This window comes from Oncorhynchus nerka, linkage group LG24 (assembly GCF_034236695.1).
Source record: "Oncorhynchus nerka isolate Pitt River linkage group LG24, Oner_Uvic_2.0, whole genome shotgun sequence".
NCBI lineage: Eukaryota > Metazoa > Chordata > Actinopteri > Salmoniformes > Salmonidae > Oncorhynchus > Oncorhynchus nerka.
The window spans coordinates 3,753,306-3,766,746 of record NC_088419.1 but is presented as its reverse complement, the minus strand read 5'-3'; the positions used below and the strand labels follow the sequence as shown (position 1 = coordinate 3,766,746).

Sequence of the window (13,441 nt, the reverse complement as noted above, 5' to 3'; positions counted from 1 at the left end):
CAGTAACAGCAGTGTTGGTAGTAGGGTAGGTAATATAATGTAGGTAGGGGTAAAGTGACTAGTCAATCAGGATAGATAATAGACAGTAACAGCAGTGTTGGTAGTAGGGTAGGTAATATAATGTAGGTAGAGGTAAAGGATAGATAATAGACAGTAACAGCAGTGTTGGTAGTAGGGTAGGGTAAGCCAGTGACCCCTGTAATAGGGTTAGAGGCAGAGAATCCCAGTGGAAAGAGGGGAACCGGCCAGGCAGAGACAGCAAGGGCGGTTCGTTGCTCCAGAGCCTTTCCGTTCACCTTCCCACTCCTGGGCCAGACTACACTCAATCATATGACCCACTGAAGAGATGAGTCTTCAGTAAAGACTTAAAGGTTGAGACCGAGTTTGCGTCTCTCACATGGGTAGGCAGACCGTTCCATAAAAATGAAGCTCTATGGGAGAAAGCCCTGCCTACAGCTGTTTGCTTAGAAATTCTAGGGACAATTAGGAGGCCTGCGTCTTGTGACCGTAGCGTGCGTGTAGGTATGTATGGCAGGACCAAATCAGAGAGATAGGTAGGAGCAAGCCCATGTAATGCTTTGTACGTTAGCAGTGAAACCTTTTGTTGGTTAACAGTCAAACCTTTTGTTGGTTAACAGTGAAACCTTTTGTAGGTTAACAGTGAAACCTTTTGTAGGTTAACAGTGAAACCTTTTGTAGGTTAACAGTGAAACCTTTTGTAGGTTAACAGTGAAACCTTTTGTAGGTTAACAGTGAAACCTTTTGTAGGTTAACAGTGAAACCTTTTGTAGGTTAACAGTCAAACCTTTTGTTGGTTAACAGTGAAACCTTTTGTAGGTTAACAGTGAAACCTTGAAATCAGCCCTAGCCCTAACAGAGATTAGCACTGGAGTAATTCTGACAGATGTATTTAGCACTAGCTAATGGTGTGTGTGTGTGTGTGTGTATGTGTTTAAAATGTCCAATCATAAGTGTGTGTGTGTGTCCCTTGTGACACTCCTCTCCTTTTCCCAGGTCCCCGGTAGTCATAACAACCTGTCAGTCATGCACTCTGATTGGACAGGCTGTCAGTTCTCTACTCTGATTGGTCCCTAAGGTGATGGAGGACCGGGACAACCAGCCAATCCCCAGGGACCATTTACACAGCTCAGCACATTCCACAATGTGCATACATATATACACACACACACACACACACTAGCGCACACAATGTTCTGAGAACCATGTTTCTTAAAGCTTGGTGAGAGCGTGGTTGTCCTATGGTTATTATTCATTTATACAACAGGTGGGTCTTTTACCGTAAGGGCTGGCTGGTTCTAAACGCCACTCTGCCGGGGTGTTTGTTTGACCACATGTAATTAGGACGAGACCCAGCTAACGCATAACGTTCTGAGAACCATATGTTTCTTAAAGCTTGGTGAGAGTGTGGTTGTCCTATGGTTATTTATCATACAACCTTCCCACAACGTTCTGGGAACGGGGCAGGACAGTTGCTTTGTTTTGGAACATCCTCAGCACATTTAATGAACTTGACAACAAACAAAAATCTAACCTAATTCCTGTCCTAGTGTGGAAATGCTCATTTAGTTCCACCCTCCGAATACTGATGTATGGCACCTTATAAATATTGATTAATCGGGAATGTACATCTCTACCTTCCTCCGCGTGCACAGCCCATACAGTCTCTGGCACAGCCCATACGATCTCTGGCACAGCCCATACGGTCTCTGGCACAGCCCATACTGTCTCTGGCACAGCCCATACAGTCTCTGGCACAGCCCATACTGTCTCTGGCACAGCCCATACTGTCTCTGGCACAGCCCATACAGTCTCTGGCACAGCCCATACGGTCTCTGGCACAGCCCATACTGTCTCTGGCACAGCCCATACGGTCTCTGGCACAGCCCATACGATCTCTGGCACAGCCCATACGGTCTCTGGCACAGCCCATACTGTCTCTGGCACAGCCCATACGGTCTCTGGCACAGCCCATACGGTCTCTGGCACAGCCCATACGGTCTCTGGCACAGCCCATACTGTCTCTGGCACAGCCCATACGGTCTCTGGCACAGCCCATACGGTCTCTGGAACAGCCCATACTGTCTCTGGCACAGCCCATACTGTCTCTGGCACAGCCCATACGATCTCTGGCACAGCCCATACGGTCTCTGGCACAGCCCATACGGTCTCTGGCACAGCCCATACGATCTCTGGCACAGCCCATACGGTCTCTGGCACAGCCCATACGATCTCTGGCACAGCCCATACTGTCTCTGGCACAGCCCATACGGTCTCTGGCACAGCCCATACAGTCTCTGGCACAGCCCATACGGTCTCTGGCACAGCCCATACGGTCTCTGGCACAGCCCATACTGTCTCTGGCACAGCCCATACGGTCTCTGGCACAGCCCGCACTCCACGATTTGTAAACAAACCAAACAGCCAGGTTCAGGGTCGTTTAGCCTCTACGGGATCTGTGTCCTTAAACCGGGACAGTTGTTGCCCAATATGCGATAATGTGACTAGAAAACGTTGTAAACAACGGCGAACTTTCCGGGACATAGACATGTCTTACATGGGCAGAAAGCTGGTTAATCCAACTGCAGTGTCCAATTTACAGTAGCTATTATATTGGAAAAATACCAGGCTGTTGTTTGAGGAGAGTGCACAACAACAAAACACTTTTATCACGGCAACTGGTTTGACTACAGTGGGGCAAAAAAGTATTTAGTCAGCCACCAATTGTGCAAGTTCTCCCACTTAAAAAGATGAGAGAGGCCTGTAATTTTCATCATAGGTACACTTCAACTATGACAGACAAAATGAGAAAATAAATCCAGAAAATCACATTGTAGGATTTTTTAATGAATTTATTTGCAAATTATGGTGGAAAATAAGTATTTGTACTGTACATTCACCTCTGAAGGTAAATAATGTACTTACATTCAGTGATCTGGCTCTGATTTGTCATCCTGAGGGTCACAGAGATAAAATGTAGCATAGTTTTGTTTATAAAAATCTATTTTTTATATTGAAATGTAGGAACTGACCCTCACTGCTGTCTCTGTCTCCACTCCCACTCCGCCCGGCCATCTAGATGTGTGAAGGTTAGTGTCTTTTCTGTAGGGGAGCTAACGATCCGTCATGTAGGACATTCCTGGGAGCAGAGCCGGTCCTGACCTCCCTGGGGCCCTAAGCAGAATTCTTCTAAAGGGGCCCTCCTACCTGACCCGGGAGCCATGTAAACCATTTACCATTGTAACACCTGACACCCCAGTGCTCCCACTACAATCCTCCCTCCTTTAAAACAGTTTGCTCCATCTGTCGGTCTAAGAATAAGTTGACCTATACAGAACAGAATGAGGTACAAACAACAAATATTTTTTCAATAGAATATTTTCTATAGAATCTTAAGATAAGTGAACATTAACATAAATAAGAAATTGTAGAAAATGTCAAATGTAGAAAATAATAAAATATAACACTGCCTGGTAATTAGTCCAGTCCACACAACATTATACAATGTAAACATGAGCCTGTAGGCTGTGGCTGCAGCTGTATGTCTCAAAATAGTCAAATAAACCCTATAGAGCTGTGTGATTAGCTTTGGTTCCCTCTACAGCCTGGGCACCAGTCTGTCTGGGCACCAGTCTGTCTGGACACCAGTCTGTCTGGGCACCAGTCTGTCTGGGCACCAGTCTGTCTGGGCACCAGTCTTCCTGGGCACCAGTCTATCTGGGCCCCTGTCTGTCTGGGCACCAGTCTGTCACCAGTCTTCCACCAGTGGGCCCCTTCTGTCTGGGCACCAGTCTGTCTGGGCACCAGTCTATCTGGGCCCCAGTCTGTCTGGGCACCAGTCTTCCTGGGCACCAGTCTATCTGGGCCCCTGTCTGTCTGGGCACCAGTCTATCTGGGCCCCTGTCTGTCTGGGCACCAGTCTGTCTGGGCACCAGTCTGTCTGGGCACCAGTCTTCCTGGGCACCAGTCTATCTGGGCCCCTGTCTGTCTGGGCACCAGTCTTCCTGGGCACCAGTCTATCTGGGCCCCTGTCTGTCTGGGCACCAGTCTATCTGGGCACCAGTCTGTCTGGGCACCAGTCTGTCTGGGCACCAGTCTATCTGGGCCCCTGTCTGTCTGGGCACCAGTCTATCTGGGCACCAGTCTTCCTGGGCACCAGTCTATCTGGGCCCCTGTCTGTCTGGGCACCAGTCTGTCTGGGCACCAGTCTATCTGGGCCCCAGTCTGTCTGGGCCCCAGTCCGTCTGGGACACCAGTCTGTCTGGGCACCAGTCTGTCTGGACACCAGTCTTCCTGGGCACCAGTCTATCTGGGCCCCTGTCTGTCTGGGCACCAGTCTGTCTGGGCACCAGTCTATCTGGGCCCCAGTCTGTCTGGGCACCAGTCTTCCTGGGCACCAGTCTTCCTGGGCACCAGTCTATCTGGGCCCCTGTCTGTCTGGGCACCAGTCTGTCTGGGCACCAGTCTATCTGGGCACCAGTCTTCCTGGGCACCAGTCTATCTGGGCCCCTGTCTGTCTGGGCACCAGTCTGTCTGGGCCCCAGTCCGTCTGGGCACCAGTCTGTCTGGGTCTGGGCACCAGTCCAGTCTGGGCACCAGTCTGTCTGGACACCATCTGGGCCCCTGTCTGTCTGGGCACCAGTCTGTCTGGGCACCAGTCTATCTGGGCACCAGTCTTCCTGGGCACCAGTCTATCTGGGCCCCTGTCTGTCTGGGCCCCAGTCTGTCTGGGCCCCAGTCCGTCTGGGCACCAGTCTGTCTGGACACCAGTCTGTCTGGGCACCAGTCTGTCTGGACACCAGTCTTCCTGGGCACCAGTCTATCTGGGCCCCTGTCTGTCTGGGCACCAGTCTGTCTGGGCACCAGTCTATCTGGGCCCCAGTCTGTCTGGGCCCCAGTCCGTCTGGGCACCAGTCTATCTGGGCCCCAATCTGTCTGGGCACCAGTCTATCTGGACTGTCTGGAAGAAATAGAGAAACTGTCACATAGTTAAACAGTCATTTACACAAATGCACTTCTGACATACAATCTTAAATGTTACTAAGTGTGTAAACATGTGAATGTTTGGATTAAAATCTGACCGTCAAAATATTCCTCTTCTGCACATTCTTGAGGCAAAATCATCAATGATGTCATCAATGATGTCATCGTAGGACATGAGTTTCCCCACGGCATGATCTATGCTCATGATGGCCAGACCACTCAAACGCTCATGATGGCCAGACCACTCAAACGCTCATGATGGCCATACCACTCAAACGCTCATGATGGCCAGACCACTCAAACGCTCATGATGGCCAGACCACTCAAACGCTCATGATGGCCAGACCACTCAAACGCTCATGATGGCCAGACCACTCAAACGCTCATGATGGCCAGACCACTCAAACGCTCATGATGGCCAGACCACTCAAACGCTCATGATGGCCAGACCACTCAAACGCTCATGATGGCCAGACCACTCCAAACGCTCATGATGGCCAGACCACTCAACGCTCATGATGGCCAGACCACTCAAACGCTCATGATGGCCAGACCACTCAAACGCTCATGATGGCCAGACCACTCAAACGCTCATGATGGCCAGACCACTCAAACGCTCATGATGGCCAGACCACTCAAACGCTCATGATGGCCAGACCATATTCCTGTGACATGGAAGACCTCAGGTAGCTTTTGATGAGCTTTCATTTTGAAAAGCTCCTCTCTGCCGATACTACTGTTACTGGAAGGGTGACTGCAATTCTCAGGGCCGTCCAAAGGTTAGGATAGAGTTCCTCCAGGTCTCTCTCACAGAGAAAGGAAAGCAGCTCAAAGGCAGTCATCTTATCTGATGGCAGATCAGGTACATTCTGAATCTCCTGTGCCAGATCCATTCCACCGATGTCACAGTGTTTGTGTTAGTCTCTGAAGGATAAGAGTGTTTTAAACTTCCATGCATGTGAGCCGTTAAAGATTCCCTGGACATCTGAGAGGCAGTAGTGCTGAAGTTCAGCAGCACTCCATATTAGGTTTTCACCTGGTTGAGTGTTTCAAATCTCTCATCCATGGATGTCAACAGCAGAGTCGACCACAATGTTGAGGTAGTCGACTTCAAGGTGTTTCAGTGCGTCAGTCACTGGTTCATCAGGAGCCTCGTAGCTGAAATGCCTCTTGCTGTTTCTCAGTCTCTTCTCTTTCAGAACGGCCTCTACATTCATTTCATCACAAATGCTTTTGGCTGTAGTCTGGGCCTCAGAGAATCCAGGTTCCCGGTATGTAGTGAGGGAGGCCTTTGCATTTGAGATGAAATTCACTGCGATATCCAACCGCATTGAGGCGGATTAGAGGAGCTTGTTCACCCTGTTTATCATTGTCAGTATATCACACCATACGACACAGCAAATCAAGAAGCGGTAGGACCAAACTTCCTCTGCAAGTGCTCGTGCCTCCACTTTGTCCACCGGATCGTTGATCGTCTGTCAGGCTTCCAGTAATGCGAATCCGAACTTCAGAAGCCTGATACCTGATTGCGTGAACACCTTGGAGCCTACTCTCCCATCTTTTGTCACTCCATGACTTCGCGGTTATGTTCACGTGTTTCTTCAAAACACTCCATCTTTGTGTGCCAGTTGAAAAGAAGGTGAAGATCTTTTGCACATGCCCCAAAAAAAACAACTGCATATTTTTTGTTGAAGATTTGGCAGCATCTGCAATGACAAGGTTTAGAGTATGTGCTCCACATGGGACGAACGCGGCTCTGGGATGTTTTTCAGCACTCTGGCTTGTAAGTCCTTGGTGCTTTGCCCTTCACGTTGGCCCCATTATCATAAGCTTGCCCTCTGTAATCTTCAAATGTAATCTTCAGCTCGTTCAGCACTGAAACATGCATGAGAGCACCAGCTGTTTCGGACGACTGTGCGATCACGCTCTCCATAGCTGATGTGACCCTTTAAACAGGTTAACATTCACAAGGCCACAGGGCCAGACAGATTACCAGGACGCATACTCAGAGCATGTGCTGACCAGCTTTCAATCTCTCCTTGACCCAGTCTGTAATATCTACATCTTTCATGCAGACCACCATAGTCCCTGTACCCAAAAATGCCTAGGTAACCTGTCTAAATGTCTATCGCTCTAAAGCACTCACATCTGTAGCCATGAATTGCTTTGAGAGGCTGGTCATGACTCACATCAACACCATCATCCCGGACACCCTGGGCCCACTCTAATTAGCACACCGCCCAAACAGATCCACAGATGACGTAATCTCTATGGCACTCTGCACCTATGGGGCGGCAAGTAGCCTAGTGGTTAGAGTGTTGGACTAGTAACCGAAAGGTTGCAAGATCGAATCCAGGGTCAGTTACACCACCCACTGGGTGTAAAGGGTCCATAACAGGACTGACCAGGGTCAGTTACACCACCCACTGGGTGTAAAGGGTCCATAACAGGACTGACCAGGGTAAATAAAGACCACCACTGGGTGTAAAGGGTTAACAGGTTGACCAGGGTCAACACCACCCACTGGGTGTAAAGGGCCCATAACAGGACTGACCAGGGTCAACACCACCCACTGGGTGTAACAGGACTGACCAGGGGTTACACCACCCACTGGGTGTAAGGGTCCATAACAGGACTGACCAGGGTCAGTTACACCACCCACTGGGTGTAAAGGGTCCATAACAGGACTGACCAGGGTCAGTTACACCACCCACTGGGTGTAAAGGGTCCATAACAGGACTGACCAGGGTCAGTTACACCACCCACTGGGTGTAAAGGGTCCATAACAGGACTGACCAGGGTCAGTTACACCACCCCACTGGGTGTAAAGGGTCCATAACAGGACTGACCAGGGTCAGTTACACCACCCACTGGGTGAAAAGGGTCCATAACAGGACTGACCAGGGTCAGTTACACCACCCACTGGGTGTAAAGGGTCCATAACAGGACTGACCAGGGTCAGTTACACCACCCACTGGGTGTAAAGGGTCCATAACAGGACTGACCAGGGTCAGTTACACCACCCACTGGGTGTAAAGGGTCCATAACAGGACTGACCAGGGTCAACACCACCCACTGGGTGTAAAGGGTCCATAACAGGACTGACCAGGGTCAGTTACACCACCCACTGGGTGTAAAGGGTCCATAACAGGACTGACCAGGGTCAGTTACACCACCCACTGGGTGTAAAGGGTCCATAACAGGACTGACCAGGGTCAGTTACACCACCCACTGGGTGTAAAGGGTCCATAACAGGACTGACCAGGGTCAGTTACACCACCCACTGGGTGTAAAGGGTCCATAACAGGACTGACCAGGGTCAGTTACACCACCCACTGGGTGTAAAGGGTCCATAACAGGACTGACCAGGGTCAGTTACACCACCCACTGGGTGTAAAGGGTCCATAACAGGACTGACCAGGGTCAGTTACACCACCCACTGGGTGAAAAGGGTCCATAACAGGACTGACCAGGGTCAGTTACACCACCCACTGGGTGTAAAGGGTCCATAACAGGACTGACCAGGGTCAACACCACCCACTGGGTGAAAAGGGTCCATAACAGGACTGACCAGGGTCAGTTACACCACCCACTGGGTGTAAAGGGTCCATAACAGGACTGACCAGGGTCAGTTACACCACCCACTGGGTGAAAAGGGTCCATAACAGGACTGACCAGGGTCAGTTACACCACCCACTGGGTGTAAAGGGTCCATAACAGGACTGACCAGGGTCAGTTACACCACCCACTGGGTGTAAAGGGTCCATAACAGGACTGACCAGAGTCAACACCACCCACTGGGACCAGGACTGACCAGGGTCAGTTACACCACCCACTGGGTGTAAAGGGTCCATAACAGGACTGACCAGGGTCAGTTACACCACCCACTGGGTGTAAAGGGTCCATAACAGGACTGACCAGGGTCAGTTACACCACCCACTGGGTGTAAAGGGTCCATAACAGGACTGACCAGGGTCAACACCACCCACTGGGTGTAAAGGGTCCATAACAGGACTGACCAGGGTCAGTTACACCACCCACTGGGTGTAAAGGGTCCATAACAGGACTGACCAGGGTCAGTTACACCACCCACTGGGTGAAAAGGGTCCATAACAGGACTGACCAGGGTCAGTTACACCACCCCACTGGGTGTAAAGGGTCCATAACAGGACTGACCAGGGTCAACACCACCCACTGGGTGTAAAGGGTCCATAACAGGACTGACCAGGGTCAGTTACACCACCCACTGGGTGTAAAGGGTCCATAACAGGACTGACCAGGGTCAGTTACACCACCCACTGGGTGTAAAGGGTCCATAACAGGACTGACCAGGGTCAGTTACACCACCCACTGGGTGTAAAGGGTCCATAACAGGACTGACCAGGGTCAGTTACACCACCCACTGGGTGAAAAGGGTCCATAACAGGACTGACCAGGGTCAGTTACACCACCCACTGGGTGTAAAGGGTCCATATCAGGACTGACCAGGGTCAACACCACCCACTGGGTGTAAGGGTCCATAACAAGACTGACCAGGGTCAGTTACACCACCCACTGGGTGTAAAGGGCCCATAACAGGACTGACCAGGGTCAACACCACCCACTGGGTGTAAGGGTCCATAACAGGACTGACCAGGGTCAGTTACACCACCCACTGGGTGTAAAGGGTCCATAACAGGACTGACCAGGGTCAGTTACACCACCCACTGGGTGTAAAGGGCCCATAACAGGACTGACCAGGGTCAGTTACACCACCCACTGGGTGTAAAGGGCCCATAACAGGACTGACCAGGGTCAGTTACACCACCCACTGGGTGTAAAGGGCCCATAACAGGACTGACCAGGGTCAGTTACACCACCCACTGGGTGTAAAGGGTCCATAACAGGACTGACCAGGGTCATTTACACCACCCACTGGGTGTAAAGGGCCCATAACAGGACTGACCAGGGTCAGTTACACCACCTACTGGGTGTAAAGGGTCCATAACAGGACTGACCAGGGTCAGTTACACCACCCACTGGGTGTAAAGGGTCCATAACAGGACTGACCAGGGTCAGTTACACCACCCACTGGGTGTAAAGGGCCCATAACAGGACTGACCAGGGTCAGTTACACCACCTACTGGGTGTAAAGGGTCCATAACAGGACTGACCAGGGTCAGTTACACCACCCACTGGGTGAAAAGGGTCCATAACAGGACTGACCAGGGTCAGTTACACCACCCCACTGGGTGTAAAGGGTCCATAACAGGACTGACCAGGGTCAACACCACCCACTGGGTGTAAAGGGTCCATAACAGGACTGACCAGGGTCAGTTACACCACCCACTGGGTGTAAAGGGTCCATAACAGGACTGACCAGGGTCAGTTACACCACCCACTGGGTGTAAAGGGTCCATAACAGGACTGACCAGGGTCAGTTACACCACCCACTGGGTGTAAAGGGTCCATAACAGGACTGACCAGGGTCAGTTACACCACCCACTGGGTGTACAAAGGGTCCATAACAGGACTGACCAGGGTCAGTTACACCACCCACTGGGTGTAAAGGGTCCATAACAGGACTGACCAGGGTCAGTTACACCACCCACTGGGTGAAAAGGGTCCATAACAGGACTGACCAGGGTCAGTTACACCACCCACTGGGTGTAAAGGGTCCATAACAGGACTGACCAGGGTCAGTTACACCACCCACTGGGTGTAAAGGGTCCATAACAGGACTGACCAGGGTCAGTTACACCACCCACTGGGTGTAAAGGGTCCATAACAGGACTGACCAGGGTCAGTTACACCACCCACTGGGTGTAAAGGGTCCATAACAGGACTGACCAGGGACCAGGGTCAGTTACACCACCCACTGGGTGTAAAGGGTCCATAACAGGACTGACCAGGGTCAACACCACCCACTGGGTGAAAAGGGTCCATAACAGGACTGACCAGGGTCAGTTACACCACCTACTGGGTGTAAAGGGTCCATAACAGGACTGACCAGGGTCAGTTACACCACCCACTGGGTGTAAGGGTCCATAACAGGACTGACCAGGGTCAGTTACACCACCCACTGGGTGTAAAGGGTCCATAACAGGACTGACCAGGGTCAGTTACACCACCCACTGGGTGTAAAGGGTCCATAACAGGACTGACCAGGGTCAGTTACACCACCCACTGGGTGTAAAGGGCCCATAACAGGACTGACCAGGGTCAACACCACCCACTGGGTGTAAAGGGCCCATAACAGGACTGACCAGGGTCAGTTACACCACCCACTGGGTGTAAAGGGTCCATAACAGGACTGACCAGGGTCAGTTACACCACCCACTGGGTGTAAGGGTCCATAACAGGAGGACTGACCAGGGTCAGTTACACCACCCACTGGGTGTAAAGGGTCCATAACAGGACTGACCAGGGTCAGTTACACCACCCACTGGGTGTAAAGGGTCCATAACAGGACTGACCAGGGTCAGTTACACCACCCACTGGGTGTAAAGGGTCCATAACAGGACTGACCAGGGTCAGTTACACCACCCACTGGGTGTAAAGGGTCCATAACAGGACTGACCAGGGTCAGTTACACCACCCACTGGGTGTAAAGGGTCCATAACAGGACTGACCAGGGTCAGTTACACCACCCACTGGGTGTAAAGGCTCCATAACAGGACTGACCAGGGTCAGTTACATCACCCACTGGGTGTAAAGGGTCCATAACAGGACTGACCAGGGTCAGTTACACCACCCACTGGGTGTAAAGGGTCCATAACAGGACTGACCAGGGTCAGTTACACCACCCACTGGGTGTAAAGGGTCCATAACAGGACTGACCAGGGTCAACACCACCCACTGGGTGTAAAGGGTCCATAACAGGACTGACCAGGGTCAGTTACACCACCCACTGGGTGTAAAGGGTCCATAACAGGACTGACCAGGGTCAGTTACACCACCCACTGGGTGTAAAGGGTCCATAACAGGACTGACCAGGGTCAGTTACACCACCCACTGGGTGTAAAGGGTCCATAACAGGACTGACCAGGGTCAGTTACACCACCCACTGGGTGTAAAGGGTCCATAACAGGACTGACCAGGGTCAGTTACACCACCCACTGGGTGTAAAGGGTCCATAACAGGACTGACCAGGGTCAGTTACACCACCCACTGGGTGTAAAGGGTCCATAACAGGACTGACCAGGGTCAGTTACACCACCCACTGGGTGTAAAGGGCCCATAACAGGACTGACCAGGGTCAGTTACACCACCTACTGGGTGTAAAGGGTCCATAACAGGACTGACCAGGGTCAGTTACACCACCCACTGGGTGTAAAGGGTCCATAACAGGACTGACCAGGGTCAGTTACACCACCCACTGGGTGTAAAGGGTCCATAACAGGACTGACCAGGGTCAGTTACACCACCCACTGGGTGAAAAGGGTCCATAACAGGACTGACCAGGGTCAGTTACACCACCCCACTGGGTGTAAAGGGTCCATAACAGGACTGACCAGGGTCAACACCACCCACTGGGTGTAAAGGGTCCATAACAGGACTGACCAGGGTCAGTTACACCACCCACTGGGTGAAAAGGGTCCATAACAGGACTGACCAGGGTCAGTTACACCACCCACTGGGTGTAAAGGGTCCATAACAGGACTGACCAGGGTCAACACCACCCACTGGGTGAAAATGGTCCATAACAGGACTGACCAGGGTCAGTTACACCACCTACTGGGTGTAAAGGGTCCATAACAGGACTGACCAGGGTCAGTTACACCACCCACTGGGTGTAAGGGTCCATAACAGGACTGACCAGGGTCAGTTACACCACCCACTGGGTGTAAGGGTCCATAACAGGACTGACCAGGGTCAGTTACACCACCCACTGGGTGTAAAGGGTCCATAACAGGACTGACCAGGGTCAGTTACACCACCCACTGGGTGTAAAGGGCCCATAACAGGACTGACCAGGGTCAACACCACCCACTGGGTGTAAAGGGTCCATAACAGGACTGATCAGGGTCAGTTACACCACCCACTGGGTGTAAAGGGCCCATAACAGGACTGACCAGGGTCAGTTACACCACCCCACTGGGTGTAAAGGGCCCATAACAGGACTGACCAGGGTCAACACCACCCACTGGGTGTAAAGGGCCCATAACAGGACTGACCAGGGTCAGTTACACCACCCACTGGGTGTAAAGGGTCCATAACAGGACTGACCAGGGTCAGTTACACCACCCACTGGGTGTAAGGGTCCATAACAGGACTGACCAGGGTCAGTTACACCACCCCACTGGGTGTAAAGGGTCCATAACAGGACTGACCAGGGTCAACACCACCCACTGGGTGTAAAGGGTCCATAACAGGACTGACCAGGGTCAGTTACACCACCCACTGGGTGTAAAGGGTCCATAACAGGACTGACCAGGGTCAGTTACACCACCCACTGGGT

At 51.6% G+C, this 13,441-nt stretch overlaps 1 protein-coding gene across 1 annotated transcript; it reads right to left on the bottom strand.

The window, feature by feature from the left end:
• Positions 1-1,651: 1,651 nt before the first annotated feature.
• Positions 1,652-2,392, bottom strand: LOC135564377 (keratin-associated protein 5-1-like). Its single transcript, XM_065009419.1, has one exon. The coding sequence runs from the start codon at positions 2,390-2,392 to the stop codon at positions 1,652-1,654; it is 741 nt and encodes a 246-aa protein (XP_064865491.1).
• Between the last annotated feature and the right edge of the window lie 11,049 nt (positions 2,393-13,441).